The sequence below is a fragment of the Neohortaea acidophila genome, assembly GCF_010093505.1.
Source record: "Neohortaea acidophila strain CBS 113389 unplaced genomic scaffold BDY17scaffold_6, whole genome shotgun sequence".
Taxonomy (NCBI): Eukaryota; Fungi; Ascomycota; class Dothideomycetes; order Mycosphaerellales; family Teratosphaeriaceae; genus Neohortaea; species Neohortaea acidophila.
The window spans coordinates 1,055,290-1,070,078 of record NW_022985515.1 but is presented as its reverse complement, the minus strand read 5'-3'; the positions used below and the strand labels follow the sequence as shown (position 1 = coordinate 1,070,078).

Here is a 14,789-nt window from a genome sequence, read left to right as displayed (position 1 = left end):
GAAGATCTTCAACCCACCCAGATCTGGGCTCCACTAAGCTCTTAGGTAAGCCAGCCCCGCCCCCGCAATGCTCTCCCCGTGCCATCCATCCTCATCGCTTCATCTTGAGAGCATCTCACTCGGGAACCAACCCTCGATGACGCCTACTTGACTCCGACCTTCCTTCTCCGTCTCCCTCTAACCCCACACAATGTCCTCCACCTTTAGCAGCAGACCCCTCTTCCCGAACCTCCCGCCTCCAGCCGAATGCCTCGCCATCCTCTTCGCCTGCACCCAACTCACCGTCTTCGGGCTAGGAGGCCTCGCGAACCCCATAGACTGGTCGAAAGGGTACGGTCTGCCAATTGTGCGCGCCTCGGATCTCCGAGCATCTCGAAACAATTCAGCCTCAGGTCAGCAGCAGCAGGACGCCGCAGCCGAGGCAGAGAAGACGCAGATAGCGCTCGTGAGCGCGTTGGCCACAAGGAACATACGGCATGCGGCGTTGATTTTGGCGCTGGCATGTTATGCGCGTGATCGCCGCGCTGTAGGACTGGCACTCGCGGTGAATTGCATCTCGTCGTTGGCCGACACGTGTATTGTAAGGTGGTTTGGGACCGCACAACAAGTGAGTTTGCACGTAGGGGGTTTGCTGAGCTCGGCGGGGTTGAGCATGGTGTTGTTGAAGTGGGGGAGAGACGATGCCTGGTGGTGAGGCGGTTGAAATGATCTAACATTTATGATGCCGACTCTCCAAACTCCGGATCACGCCATCTATGTTCTACCTCGAGCCGCGGGCTGTCATGAAACGGGGCCTACACTTTCAACTCGGCGTCCACGATGTTCTTCAGCGCGTCACGGTACCTCTCCAAAGCGGGCTGCACCTTTTGCTGCACCAGCTTCTCGACCAGCTTCGCCGACCTGCCGGTGAAAGTATTGGGGTCGATGAGCGCTGCAAGCTCCGGCAGAATGGGCTGGAAGAAGGCGCGCTTCTCTATCCGCTCCAGAAGGTCGTTCGCCTTGCCCTCTTGCTTCACCACCTTTCCTGCTTCGTGGGAGAGGACACTGTTCCACCAGAAAGATTAGCATGGGGATACACACGCGACGAGAGGAGTGCCATCCTACCGAATCTCCTCATGAGTTTCCTGGCGAGAGTAGCCCCGCTCGACCATGGCCATGATGATATTCTCCGTCGCCATGAATGGCAGCTCCTCCTCGATGCGCTTCTTGACGATGGCCTTGTTGACCACAAGCCCAGAGGAGATGTTGTTCAGCTGCTCGCCTCGTCAGAAATCGGCATACTACAATTCCAGACACATGAGACTTACGAGGATCAAGCACGCATCCGCGCAAAGGAATGACTCGGGCAATGTAAGCCGCCGAATCGCCGAATCATCCAAGCTCCGCTCCAACCACTGCGCGGAATACGTCTGCTCCACGTCGGCGCTGTAGTTGCGCAGCTTGCGCCCCAGCGAACACAATCGCTCCGACCGCATCGGATTCCGCTTGTACGCCATCGCGCTCGAGCCAATCTGGTCCGCTTCAAACGGCTCCTCGAGCTCCTTGAACATGGCCAGATGTCGGATGTCGCCGCCCACACGCTCGCACGTGCTGCCGAAGGAAGAAAGGGCATGCACGACGTCTACATCGATTTTGCGCGAGTACGTCTGGCTGGTGGAGATCTCGGCGGCGGCGAAGCCGGCCTTCTTCGTGACAAGATCGTCGAGCGCGTCGACCTTGGCATCGTCGCCTTTGAAGATGGCGAGAAAGCTTGCCTGGCTACCTGTGGTCCCCTTAACGCCGCGGAACTGCGTGAGTAAATCATCGCGAGCGCGCTCCAGATTGCGCAGATCCATGAGCAGATCGGTGATCCACAGACTCGCGCGCTTGCCAACCGTGATGGGCTGGGCGGGCTGGCCATGGGTGTAGCCCAGACACGGCAGATCACGGTATTCGAGGGCGAAATTGGTGAGACGCTGGATGACGCCGGCGAGTTTGGGCAGCAGGGTATTGAGGGCGTCGCGGAGGAAGATGAGATCCGCGTTGTCCGTCACGTAGCTGAAGGAAATTAGTCTTCTCACTTACATCTAAACACAGCCTGGTTAGAATGAACGAGACTCACCAAGACGTAGCCCCCCAATGAATGATGCCCGCCGCCTCCGGCGCCACCAAGCCATACGTATGCACATGCGCCATCACATCGTGCCGCCGCCGCTTCTCCTCGACGGCCGCGACGTCGAATTCCGCATCTTCGATCCGCGTGTTCGCGCGCAACTGCTCCAGCGCCTTGGGCGAAATGTCGAGGCCGAGTTCGGCTTCCGCTTCGGCAAGCCAGACCCAGAGCTTGCGCCAGGTTGTGAAGCGGTTGCGGGGGGAGAAGATGTGTTTGATTTCGGGGGAGCAGTAGCGGGAATTGAGGGGGCTGATGGTGGTTTTTGGTTAGTATTGTGTGCAGTGCTGGCCAAGGGAGAAATTTTTGACAATGGCGCTGGGTGGGTGGGTTTGGAGATATCAGCTCTTACTTTTGGTATGTGTCGTAATCTGTCGCCATTTTTGCGATTCAGAGGGACTTGTCAAAGCCAGGTGTGGATTAGATGAAGGCCGTGGTTTGTCTACTCCAAAGAGCCCTTGCGCATCTTTTTGTGCGTTTCGATAAGTGAGGTGCAGATTGAAGCTCGGATAGTGGAACGCGGGAAGTCTCCAAGCATTGGATCGTCACGCCGTACCAATCTTGAAGGGCTGCTGTGCACAACTTTGCCTCAGCAATGGCAAAGGCGAGGAGGAATGAAGGAATCTCATGAGTTCAAAATGAAAAAGGACTGGGTAGTATTGCAGCTACTCAATCCGTCAGATAGCCCTCCACCCGCCACTCTGTATATGGATCGTCAGAGTTCCCTTCCACGCAAGTGCCGTCTCTCATCCATGGCCGTCGCTCGTAGAAAATCACAAGTAGGTATCATCAATGAAAAAACACCCCAGCGCCGTCGCAAGACAATAAACAGCTCAAACACAGAGCAGATCGAAATCAAAAGCAAGTCATGAGTCCCGCCGTCGCAACAGATGTTTCGCCGTCTCCGTCACGCTGAACCCGCCGAACAACCAGTCGTTACTGTGGCGGCCGCAGTCGGAGAAGGTGCCGGTGGGATGATGGCGTTTGGCTGGCTGCGAGCCTTTGCGCTGCGAGGAGGTTGATTTGATGCTTTGCGGTGGTGGGGATGAGGAGGAGAAGAGCGAGGAGGAGGCTGATGATGTGGAGGCGGAGGAGGATGATGTAGAGGGTTTGGGGCTGCGGGAACGACCTCGAGTTTCTTCGAACATGGCGGTTGGGAGTGAATTGTGGGTTTCTTGTTTATTGGCGGTGGAGGTTGTGGACATTTGTTGTAGTCTGCTCTGAGACTGGAGTGTGTGTTGGCTTGCAATAGGTGTCCCGGCGAGGTGTATGCTTGACGGCCGATGAGACTAGACAAAAGAAACGAAGATGAGAGTACGCGAGAACTAAATACCATTCCACCTCACACACGTGTCCCGCGCACAAATGTCCCTCACACATGCTTTCCGCGTGCGTACCAATCACCCACGCCCATGCGTACGCAAGTGCGGGCAGCCGAAATGGGGACCCCAAGAGTGCAACGCAAGATCTCATGATTCCGATGCGGGACCACAGCCAAGCGGCCGCGCGCCAAGCGACAGAGGCGGAACAGGCCACCATCGTCGGAAGCAATCTTAGAAGCAGGAAAGCTTACCTGCAGTTGAGTTCAGGCACCACCGGAATCTCCAATGGAAGGGGATGGAATTCGTGACCAGCCGCGGGGCCAGCTGGAGAGTTTACGCATGCCACAACGCGTTAGCTCCGTCGGAATGCACGGGAAGGTGAAGGAGAGTGGAGGATGCGGGCGGGATGTCGTGCGGTGAGTGGAGGAGGGCGACGGGAAAGAAGGGCCGGCCGATCTGGCTATTCTGGTCACACGCACGGCCGTAGGGCTGGCATCCCACTTCTAGACGTTGCCGTCCCTGATGCGCCATTTTCCCTCCACCTTCGCCGTGCATGTCCGATGCTCGTGATTGATGACGAAGAGTGATAGGAGGGATCTCGCCTGATGAAGGGAGTGCCCTTGGCGAATTGAACTGCTGACCGTCACTCTTTACTTCAGCTGAATGTCGAGTCCATTCGATTTGCCATTGTTCTTTGGCGAACTTTCTCTTGGTGCGCGATATACAACAGTACTCGCCTTTACATACCGTCAAGGATTAAGCCAAGTAGAACATGACGGCGGTCAGTCAGATGAGTGGCTGACGTCGGATCTTGGCGTGCCTGACACACTAGACGACCAAGCCATGTTGACAGACGTCCCCCAACTGCACACCAATCTGCCTCCGCACAAGAAGACTGCTGACAATCCATGTGATTGGTGCAAGGATGAAGAGGCAGTCCAGAGCAGTGACATTACCATTCATCATACAAACCCACTAAAAAGCCCGTGGACCACGAACAGATGTGTAGAATCTCGTAATGGCATCGGTCGCCATGGATCGAAGAGTCCAAAGGTAAAGCTATCTCAAGGCAAAAGACGAATCGCTCACAAACACGCTGCATCATTGTTACCGAGCCCATATGCAGAAGGAAAACCACCCCATCACTTCTTCAAGCACTCCGCGCCGGCTTTCAACATTGCCGTAGGCATATTCACATCCTCCTCCCCTCCAACCCCTTCCTCGTGCACAATCGGCTCAACAAGATTGAGACTCGTCCGCTTCTTCGCCGCCTTTTCGCGCTCTTCCTTGAGCTTGGCCTGCTTCTCCTGCAACTTCGCCATCTTCTCCGCCTTGATGCGATCCTTCTCCTCGCGCTCGCGGTCCTTGCTCTTCTCCGCCTCGCTCTTCTTCGCTTCCTGCTCCGCCGCGTAGTCCTTCCACTTGCGCCAGCCGTCGTAGTCGATCAGCGCCTGCATGCAGCCCCACTCCTTCACTTTGCGCTCCAGCCAGACAAAGTTGACCGGCTTGGTCAGGAAGTCGTTGCACCCTGCCGCTAAGGCTTCGTGTCGATCAGATTGGAGGGAGGAGGCGGTGAGGGCGACGATGATGACGGGGGATTTGAACAAGCTTTCCGAGACGAGCAGGCGATCTGTGGTGCTCGTTCTCTTGCCGTCGTCTGCCCCTTTGTTTGCCGGAGAGGCTGCTTCATCTCCTTCTCCGTTCTTGTCCTCCCCGTTGCCGAAACTGCTCCGCTGTTGCCCCAAAAGACTATCGTCGACTTCTCCAAACACCCCGATTCCATTCACGCGCTCCAAGCGCCGGATCTCCTTCGTCGCTTGCAGACCATTCATGACCGGCATTTGGATATCCATCAGGACCAAGTGAAACCCACCCGCCATCCACTTGTCGACGGCAATCTGCCCGTTCATGGCCGTCTGCCACCGCACCTTCAGCCGCTTCATCAAGCCCTCGAGAATCTTCAGATTGATCGGGTTGTCTTCCACGATGAGGACGTTGATGGGCGGCACTGCGGCAGATTCGAGCGCGAAGCTGACGGATGGAGCGGAGGCATCGTTCTTGCCCCCTTGGCCGCGGGAATTAGCTCGGTCTTCTGGTGTCTGTTTGCGCGTCTTCCGCGGTCGTCTTTGAGGAGCGTGAAGGTTCATAAAATTGGCGTTGTTCGGCATGCCGGATGGAGTTGGAGGATTGGAGTTGTTCTTGTTGGTCGGCGGGGCCTCGGGTGCGGGCGGAGTGGGAAGAGGGGGTGCGGGCGGTGGCACCGCGTTGTTCATTTGCTCGGCCGCGGACGAGTCCATGCGCGGGCGAGTGGATTGTCGATGAGGGGCTCGGGCCTGCGGGTCACCTGCATTGGGTGCACTGGCACCTATTACGCCGGAGTTAGGTTGGATGAGGGTGGGAGAGGCTGTAGGCTGACGGCCGTACTTTGGACGATGTTGATGTCGCCGGCTGGTGCTACCTGGGGATGGCAAGGGAGGGAGTTGGCCGGTATTGAGAATGGAAATGGATCGGGGGTGCGTCTCCGACTGTGCAGCGAGGGGCACATGATGCTGGCTGGAGCGACTGTCGTGGCTTCCCGAAGTTTGCGGGATGGTGCTCGGGACGAAGGCGGGCATGGGTGGGAAGTAGTCCGTGCCATTCTCGAGCGGCCGGTAATCGTCAATGGCATGGTAGTTGGGGTGCATGTAGACTTTGGGCGAAGGGCGGGGCGTTCTTCGTTGCGGAACATTAATGATCAGGGCGTCGTGCACCGTCTGGCCCTCCGGATAGTATGAGTCCAGCGTCCTGCACATCTGCTCTTCCGGGCCCAGTACTCGCTCGTTCTTGACGACCCCTTGTTCCAATCTTGAAACGATGGAGAGGGTCATGTCCGGCGCATCGAACGTTTTGCCGAGACTATTGGCATACTTTCTCAAGATCATCTCGCGCACATCGTCGACCAGGTCATCTTCTTTGATTACCACCAGCGTCGCCGACGCGTCGGGTCGCTTGACCCAAATCTTTCGTTGCACCATGGCGGCTGTGGGAAGGGAAGGGTGGTCGGTCAGGACGGGGGAGTCGAGAAGGTGGGCAACAAGGGGCGCATTGGTACCACTGACAATGCTGACGGGGCGTTCGAGGGCGGTGGATGAAGGGCGGTGTTCGGTTTCTGGGGAGGACAACGTGGTAGGGAGCTCGGAGGGAGATTGAGTGACAAGATCACTGTCACTTTGGGGGGTGAACTGGCGCTGTTCGTCTGGAGTGGGGTCGAGGGAGGTGCTAGAGGCATGTCAGATCAGTTGAGCTCGGCGGGGTCTCGATGGAAGCGATCTGGGTGGTGATTACGCACTCGACACTGGCGGGCTCGACGTCCCTCACCTCCGCTTCGGCGACTTCAGGCGTGGCCTGCTGAAGGACGAGGACAGGAAGCTTTCGCAGGCCCTCCAGCTGCAAATCTTCTGCAGACGCTTTCGCCGTCGTTTCCTCTTCACCGAAACTCACGCTCTTGCGACTTGAGTGGTGGCAGGTGGAAGGCTCAATGGATGAGGCGGGAGACACGGCTTCGCCTTCCAGTATGCTCTGTGTGCCGCCTTGGGCCGACAGCAAAGAGTCTTTGCGCTCCTCTTTGACGGATTCTTGGATGGCAGGCGTGGCGCTGCGAAGGAAGCGTCGCCTCAGTCTGGGGAGGGAGGTGCTTTTTCTGACCGTCTTCGGCGAAGCGGCGGGTGAGGACGGGATTGCGGGAAGGCGTGGAGGGGAAGGAAGAGAGTTGCAACGTTCCTGTGGAGAGGGGGAGGCGATGGTGGGGTTGGTGGTGGGAGTTGAATGGTCTCCTCGTGTAGATAGACGACGAAACAAGTCCGCAGGCCGGAGGCGGGCCATTCACCTCGATCCCTTCCAGCTCATTCCGCCGAAGGTTTCGGGCGGTCGAGGTTTAAAAAGGGTGGATCCCAGCTGCACGGAAGCTTGTTTCCAGCAGGGCAACCCTTGACGACCTTGTCAATCGTTCTTTCTGAATGAATGTGATGAAATGTGAGGATGGAAGAAAGGAGAAGGAGGTGAGAATGTTTGTAACGGTTGGGCTGAAGGTCCCTGGCCGTGGGAGGCGCATTCCTGGCAAGTTCACTTCCTTGATCTGCCTGCCTGGCGAGTGATCCGAGCGGCGGAAGTCGCGATCGGGATCCCGCGCGGCTCCGCCGTCGTGCCTTCCTTCATTAAAATAATGACCAACCTGCAGAATTCCAGCCGGCATCGCTGCATGTGCTCTCCTACACACCCGTTCTCTTCGATGTGCCCCGTGTAAGACGAATAACATCACATGTGTGTCTCCTTACAGACCCTAAATATGCCTGCCGCGTCACCTCGTGCCGAACTCCCGATTAAACGCCCTCCCAATCACCAACTTCCTCACCTCCGTCGTGCCCGCTCCAATCTCATACAATTTGGCATCGCGCATAATCCTCCCCGCCGCCATCTCGTTCATGTACCCCATCCCGCCCAGGCACTGAATCGCGTCCATCCCGCACTCCGTCGCCCGCTCTGCCGCGTACAGAATGGCACCCGCGCAGTCCTGCGTGCGGATGTCCGGCGACTCATGTGACTCGTCAATGTGTCGTGCCACACTGTACGTGAAGGCTGCACTGGCACGGTACTTCGTATACATGTCTGCCAGTTTGCCCTGGATGAACTGGTTGTGCGCGAGCGGCTGCCCGAATTGGTGGCGTTCGTGAACGTAGGGGAGTGTCACGTCGAGCGCGGCCTTCATCAGCCCCAGTGAGCCGGCGGAGAGCACCAGTCGTTCCAGGTCGAGGCCTTCCATCAGCACACGCACGCCCTTGTTCAGCGAGCCGAGGATATTGGAGGAGGGGACGAAGACGTTGTCAAATACAATCTCCCCCGTGTTGCTGCCCCGCATGCCTAGCTTGTCCAGTTTGCGTGCGCAGCTGAAGCCCTCTGTCGCCGTCTCGACAATGAAAGCCGTGATGCCTTTGCTCGCGGCGTCGGGCTCCGTTTTGGCGTAGACCACAATGACATCCGCGTCGGGGCCGTTGGTGATCCACATCTTCGTCCCGTTGAGCACATATCCGCCGTCCGTCTCCTTGGCCGTCATCTTCATGCTGACCACATCCGACCCCGACCCGGACTCGCTCATGGCGAGTGCCCCGATCTTCTCGCCCGAAAGCAAGCCGGGAAGGTACTTGGCCTTTTGCTCATCGCTGCCGTTCAGCTGCAGCTGGTTGACGCAGAGCTGAGAATGGGCGGCATAGGACAATCCAATGCTGCCGCTCGCCCGGCTCAGCTCCTCCAAGATGATGCAGTGTGCTTGATATCCCATCCCGAGCCCGCCATACTGCTCGTCGGCCGTGATGCCCAAGAACCCCGCCTCGCCCAGCTTGCGCCACATGTCGTTGGGGAATTCATTGCCCTGGTCGGTCTGTTGTGCCACGTCGAATGTGATTTCCCGCCTCGCAAACTCGATGGTCCGCTCTCGCAACTCCTCCAGCTCGTCGGGGGAAGGCGGGGTGAAGTTCTTGGGGTGCTTGATCGAGGCATTGCGCGTGGGGATGAAGACGGCGCGAGGGGCGGTTCGTAGGGGTGCGCGGACGCACTGCAGCAATGCTGCTCTACATGGTAGTAACGGAGGCATTGAAGAATCTTCAAGCACACGATGGCTGCAGAAGAAAAAGTTCAAGTCTCCCGGTGCGCCACGGTGATGTCCTGGCAGGCGGCTTGCGGGGAAGGGATTGGCAACAGCCCGGCTAGAATCGGCAAAACACCCACTCCACCCGCGAAACTTCACCCCGGCACAACATCTTTCAGACATAAAATCTTTCTTGCCTGCATCGACTGGCATGTAGGCAGAGTCTCCAATGGCTTCCCGCGTGCCCTTAAGGGCCCTCGCACGCTCCATCCACCACGGTCCTCGGCGGAAAGTGGACGTGTCGCAACAATGTCGCGTGCAACGACAAGCCGTGTCAACATACACCTCTCCCTTCCAAGCTTCTCAGATCTCCATCGTGCAGTCCGCGGTCGACACGAACAGCGAGCGATACCGTGAGAATGCGGCCTCGATGGGCGAGTATGTGGATCGCCTCACCACGCTGCACGCGCAAGCTGCACAAGGCGGATCGGAGAAGTCAAGACAGAGGCATACGGGTCGGGGCAAGATGCTCGTGCGAGATCGCATCACGGCCCTGATCGACCCTGGCACGAGCTTCCTCGAGCTTAGTGCTTTGGCGGGATATGAATTGTACCCTGGCGAGGACGTGCTTGGAGGGGCCATGGTGACTGGCATTGGCACGGTGGAAGGGGTGATGTGCATGATTGTCGCCAACGACGCTACAGTCAAGGGAGGCACTTACTACCCCATCACCGTGAAAAAGAGTTTGAGAGCTCAGGAAATCGCTCAGCAAAACCGACTGCCTTGCATCTACCTCGTGGACTCTGGTGGTGCCAACCTGCCGCATCAGTCTGACGTCTTCCCGGATCGTGATCACTTTGGTCGAAACTTCTACAATCAAGCGCGGATGAGCATGATGGGCATCCCCCAGATTTCCGTCGTTATGGGTCCTTGCACGGCAGGCGGTGCTTACGTGCCTGCCATGAGCGACGAGAGCATCATCGTGCGCGAACAAGGCACCGTCTTCCTCGGCGGCCCGCCTCTCGTGAAAGCTGCTACGGGTGAGGAAGTCACAGCAGAGGAGCTAGGCGGCGGCAAACTGCACTCCGAAATCTCCGGTGTCACCGATTACCTCGCCGTCGATGATGCCCACTCCATCGTGCTCGCCCGACGAAGCGTCAAGAACCTCAACTACCCCACCACTCCCAACCCCTCGCAAAAGCCCACCTGGACCGAACCTGTGCACGATCCGGAAGAACTGGGCGGAATTGTCGGCACCAACCTCAAACTCTCCATTCCAATGCCCGAAGTAATCGCGCGCATCGTCGACGGCAGCGAATTCTCCGAGTTCAAGCCGGGCTACGGCAGCACGCTGCTGACGGGCTTTGCAACAATCTACGGCCATCCCGTCGGCATCATCGCGAACAACGGCATCCTCTTCTCCGAAAGCAGCTTGAAGGGAGCGCACTTTATTGAACTCTGCTGCCAGCGTAACATCCCGCTCGTCTTCCTGCAGAACATCAGCGGCTTCATGGTTGGCCAGGATGCGGAGAAGGGCGGGATTGCGAAGAACGGGGCGAAGCTGGTCATGGCCGTGGCGTGTGCCGAAGTACCCAAGTTTACCGTCATCGTCGGCGCCTCGTCCGGGGCGGGCAACTACGGCATGTGCGGTCGCAGCTACAGCCCGCGCTTCTTGTGGACGTGGCCTTCGGCCAAGACGTCCGTCATGGGACCTGACCAGTTGACGTCGGTGATGGAGGCGGTGGGCAAGAATGTCGACACGGGCTTGCGAGACCGGATTGAGAGAGAGAGTGATGCGTTGTTCTCCACGGCGCGGATTTGGGACGACGGCATCATCCCGCCGAGTCACACGCGCCGTGTGCTGGGCATGGGACTGCAGGCTGCGTTGGGAGGCAGTGTAGAGAAGAAGGAGACGAAGTTTGGAGTGTTTAGAATGTAGGAGGAAGGGGCATGATTGCATTGCATTCTGTATATCTCTGTCTCCCTTGCGACCACATGTATGCCTCGGTTGGGTAGTTTGCATCACTGTAGAACATGACAAGTGGCAACCATGTTCTTGACGAAGAAGATGTGCAATTCATACCTTCAGGTTGACAGCTGGAACTCATGTCAGGCAGAGTGGAGCAAGCGAGGATCGGCCCAAAGCGGACTGGTCCGTGTGGGCTGGCGGACAGCTTGCTTCCCGACGAGGCCTTAGCGTGGCCCAAGACCATGGCCCATGGTTGAAGCCGGACAGACTAACGAGGCACGAGGCTGTGATTCGCGGAATTCCCTCGCCGCCGGTGCGCGGGCGGCAGTGCAGCTCTTGCAGCCGAAGCAGCGAGGCGAGCATGGCGTGCAGCGGGCGCGCATGGGGGTTGGCGGCAAAGTTGGAAAGGGTGGTGTGGCGCTGGCCTGCTCGCGTTCGCGCCGCCCGCGCTCGACCAATGGCGTGCACAGCGGTTCGCAGCAGTCGCCCGTTAAGGTTTTGCGGCGGAGGGGCCTCGGGGTCGTTCCTTCCACACAGCCAGCATCAGCGTGGAATTGAGGGCTCGACACGGCATGGCATGGCGCCAGCAACACGCTCTCTGCCCTGCGCTCCAAGACCTCTCCCCTCGCTTCTTTCTCCCTGGCATGCCAACGTCAGATGCGATACATCAGGCATGTACCGACTGACTGTACACCCCAGGCATACCACACAGCCCCCTCCTTCCTGCCCGGCATAAGCCTTCGAGTACAGGCGCAGTGCAGGGCAAGCAAAGAGCGACCCCTCGGCTGCACCTGTCTGCCGTTCACTGCTCTCCCACCCCGCGATCTTTATCCACCGCCCATCATTGGTTGCGCCGCCCAGTCAGACCCCTGCTTTCTCTACACCTCTTCCCCGTCGCCAGGCGGCCCTCTGCTCGCGGTCTTGTGGTACGGTTGAATCTTATTCTCAACTCTCACACTCACCTCTGCTCTTCCTCTCTCCCACTCCCGTGTGCGCGCGTCGCTGCTACTCCAACCTCGCCCTCCATCTCCTCCCCTCCTCTTTCTCTCTCTTCTCTGCCCTCTCCCCTCACCCTCACCCGCATCCGCCTCACTGCAGCCGCTGCACTCGACCCCTGCAAGGACCCCACCATCGTCCCCACCCTTCAACCTCAACTCATCTTTTGCTTGGCAGCCAGTAATCGCACGCGCGTCCGACGACATAGCGCATCGCATCGTATCCCCCACCTCCTCCGAACGCAGCGCCTCTCCGTGTTCGCACCGTCCGCCAACTGCGCGCGCGATCGCATTGCGCTTTGCGCCCAGATCGCGGGTCGCCAAGCCAGAGGCCCGCCGTTCAGAAACCCGACCCTTCTTCGCCATTCACATGCGCCCGCCTTCAGACTTGACGACATCGGCGTTGCGAGTTGAACACATCTTACCACTCTCCCACCTCTTCACCTAGGTCGGTCGTGGCCCGGATCCGATCTGACCCGGTGCGACCACGGTGCTTGGCGCGTCTCTGACCTCGCATCCAGGCTTAGACGTCAGCCTGACCATACCCCACCCTCCTCTACATTCACCCCAAGTCTCTAGAATGAGCATGAGCATGAGTGACGCGGCGCCGGCGACGAACGGCATGCGCTCGCCTCACTCCTCTATCTATTCGCGCAATCACTTTGCCCCGACCGGCGTATCCCCACCAAACTCCTCATACCGATCCGATAATTACACGCAAGGCCAGCCGCTGTCCAGCTTGGGCACGTCTCCCACCGCCGAACGTCATGCGACGGACCGAAATGGCGCAGGCCCTGCCTTGTCTGCTTCCACTTCCGACCCGATGTATTTTGGCGCAGGCGCGCGGGCAGGCTCGGCCATCCTCATTCGAAGGCTGTCTCGGAATATCAGCAGCGAGACGCTCTCTGGCATGCTAATATTCGCCGGCGACCTCGTCGACACGGAGATCGTACGCTCCCCTTACGCCGAAGACGAAGGCTACGCGACCGCCATTGCTCGCTTCCAGTCGCAAGCCGGTGCGATTGATGCACAGCAGAAACTACACGGCAAGCCCAACACGGCCAAGGAGGCGAATATGATTGTCGAGATACACAGTGCAGGTGTGGCTGGTGCCTATGATCGGCGGAACACCATCGATGGCACAGCCTCTCGCACCCAGACAAACTCCTCGTCTTCCGCTACAGGCCCCGGTGGGTTGCGATTCAACAACTCCTTCCAGCCTCCGGATCAGATATCCCCGCCCCTACCCACCTCGAGCTCCGGAGGCAGCGGGGAACTGCCCATGCCCGAGACAAGTGCGCACTTTCAGAATTTGTTTTCCCCGCAATCGCCCCTTGCGAACGGCATGGATGAAAGGCATCGGATGTCCGGCAAGTACACCATCAACAACGACTCCGCTGACGACGAAACGGGCGAACTTTTGAAAGACCCGGTGGCTTATGCGAAAAGCGGGCAACAGCCACCACTCAGTCGACGAACAACAAATCCCCAACTCCCGCTCTCGCGGTTTGGCAACCTTTCCCTGAGCTCCAGCAACCCCCAGTCTCCGCCGAACCTTCCTTCGCCTCTCACAACGAACGGCATGAAATCTCCCCGATCGACCCAGAACCTGCCCCCTCCGCTCTCCCCGACCTCGTACAGCACAATGCCCTACCCCCGGCCCCAATATCCGCCCGTCAACCCCGCCGATCAGAATCCCCCTTGCAACACGCTCTACGTTGGCAACCTCCCCCTCGACACCTCCGAAGACGAACTCAAAGCGCTCTTCTCCAAACAGCGTGGCTACAAACGCCTTTGCTTCCGCACCAAACAAAACGGCCCCATGTGCTTTGTCGAGTTCGAAGATGTCTCGTTCGCGACGAAAGCGCTGCACGAGCTATATGGCCACCCGTTGCATAATTCCGTCAAGGGCGGCATCCGCTTGAGTTTCTCCAAGAATCCGCTGGGCGTGAGATCGGGGCAGCAGCAGGTGATGAACGGGCTGGGACTGGGAGGGCAAGTGATGAACCCCCTAGCCATGGCGCCGCCTGGATACGCTCCGGTTGGCAATGGAGGCGGAGCTGCACCTGGGGGAGGTGGAGGTGCGCCGTTCAGCGCCGCTTCCGGCCCGCCGCCTGGTTTGGCTTCACCGCCTGGACTACTTCATTCTGCCATGCCCTATCGTCCTTCGCAGCAACAGGCGTCCATGCATCCTGCATCTGGCACAGGCATGGAGGGCATGTTTGCCAATCCGTTTGGCCTACCGACGACGCAGGACTTTACGCCTGCGCATCATATGGGCGGCGGTGCCGCGAGAAGCCCCCTAAACGGGCCCGCCGGAGGATTGCAGTTTCCGACGCGCGACGGCAGACCTGGATATACGGATTACATGCTGGGGCGCTAGTTCTCGTTCAAATCACCGCGGGAGGGAGGAAGGGTTATTGAACATCGCGTTCCGTCACTTGCTTTCTTTGCTTTCCTTTCTGGCGCTGTTCTCCATCTGCTTGCACACTCCATCATGAAGGCATACATCTGGCGCGGCGATCTGGCGCGCGGCACGAGAGGCATGGTGTTGCCATTCATCCATCACTCATTCATTTGCCAAAAGGATCTCGTTTCATTTTTTCGCGCACACGGGGACAGATTGGAAGGCGTTTCCGGAAAACAACCTCACACAGCGCGGACACAACATCATTTCGGGACGGGAGGGGCGCAGAACAAGGGAGGTGGGGGCACAGGAACAAAAACATTGGTC

The 14,789-nt window shown here is 58.5% G+C and overlaps 7 protein-coding genes across 7 annotated transcripts; 3 read left to right on the top strand and 4 right to left on the bottom strand.

The window, feature by feature from the left end:
- Window positions 1-190: 190 nt before the first annotated feature.
- BDY17DRAFT_251934 (uncharacterized protein) lies at window positions 191-694 on the top strand (the record flags this gene model as incomplete). The annotated part of the gene is made up of 2 exons (XM_033731209.1): window positions 191-346; window positions 407-694. The coding sequence occupies 2 exons, from the start codon at window positions 191-193 to the stop codon at window positions 692-694; spliced, it is 444 nt and encodes a 147-aa protein (XP_033589295.1).
- Window positions 695-794: 100 nt separating this feature from the next.
- Window positions 795-2,530, bottom strand: BDY17DRAFT_311147 (L-Aspartase-like protein; the record flags this gene model as incomplete). The annotated part of the gene is made up of 5 exons (XM_033735506.1): window positions 795-1,044; window positions 1,105-1,253; window positions 1,308-2,037; window positions 2,102-2,401; window positions 2,502-2,530. The coding sequence occupies 5 exons, from the start codon at window positions 2,528-2,530 to the stop codon at window positions 795-797; spliced, it is 1,458 nt and encodes a 485-aa protein (XP_033589294.1).
- Window positions 2,531-4,613: 2,083 nt separating this feature from the next.
- On the bottom strand, window positions 4,614-7,332 carry BDY17DRAFT_311146 (uncharacterized protein; the record flags this gene model as incomplete). The annotated part of the gene is made up of 3 exons (XM_033735505.1): window positions 4,614-6,729; window positions 6,800-6,897; window positions 6,952-7,332. 3 exons carry the CDS (start codon window positions 7,330-7,332, stop codon window positions 4,614-4,616), a joined length of 2,595 nt encoding a protein of 864 aa, XP_033589293.1.
- A 475-nt stretch (window positions 7,333-7,807) lies between these two features.
- On the bottom strand, window positions 7,808-9,097 carry BDY17DRAFT_252228 (isovaleryl-CoA dehydrogenase mitochondrial precursor; the record flags this gene model as incomplete). The annotated part of the gene is made up of 1 exon (XM_033731238.1): window positions 7,808-9,097. The coding sequence occupies one exon, from the start codon at window positions 9,095-9,097 to the stop codon at window positions 7,808-7,810; it is 1,290 nt and encodes a 429-aa protein (XP_033589292.1).
- Window positions 9,098-9,260: 163 nt separating this feature from the next.
- On the top strand, window positions 9,261-11,448 carry BDY17DRAFT_299053 (carboxyl transferase). Its single transcript, XM_033733842.1, has one exon. The coding sequence runs from the start codon at window positions 9,321-9,323 to the stop codon at window positions 11,028-11,030; it is 1,710 nt and encodes a 569-aa protein (XP_033589291.1). The 5' UTR covers window positions 9,261-9,320; the 3' UTR covers window positions 11,031-11,448.
- Window positions 11,449-11,867: 419 nt separating this feature from the next.
- BDY17DRAFT_165078 (uncharacterized protein) lies at window positions 11,868-12,617 on the bottom strand. Its single transcript, XM_033729752.1, has one exon. It carries the CDS (start codon window positions 12,419-12,421, stop codon window positions 11,939-11,941), a length of 483 nt encoding a protein of 160 aa, XP_033589290.1. The 5' UTR covers window positions 12,422-12,617; the 3' UTR covers window positions 11,868-11,938.
- Window positions 12,618-12,878: 261 nt separating this feature from the next.
- On the top strand, window positions 12,879-14,438 carry BDY17DRAFT_252116 (uncharacterized protein; the record flags this gene model as incomplete). The annotated part of the gene is made up of 1 exon (XM_033731223.1): window positions 12,879-14,438. One exon carries the CDS (start codon window positions 12,879-12,881, stop codon window positions 14,436-14,438), a length of 1,560 nt encoding a protein of 519 aa, XP_033589289.1.
- Between the last annotated feature and the right edge of the window lie 351 nt (window positions 14,439-14,789).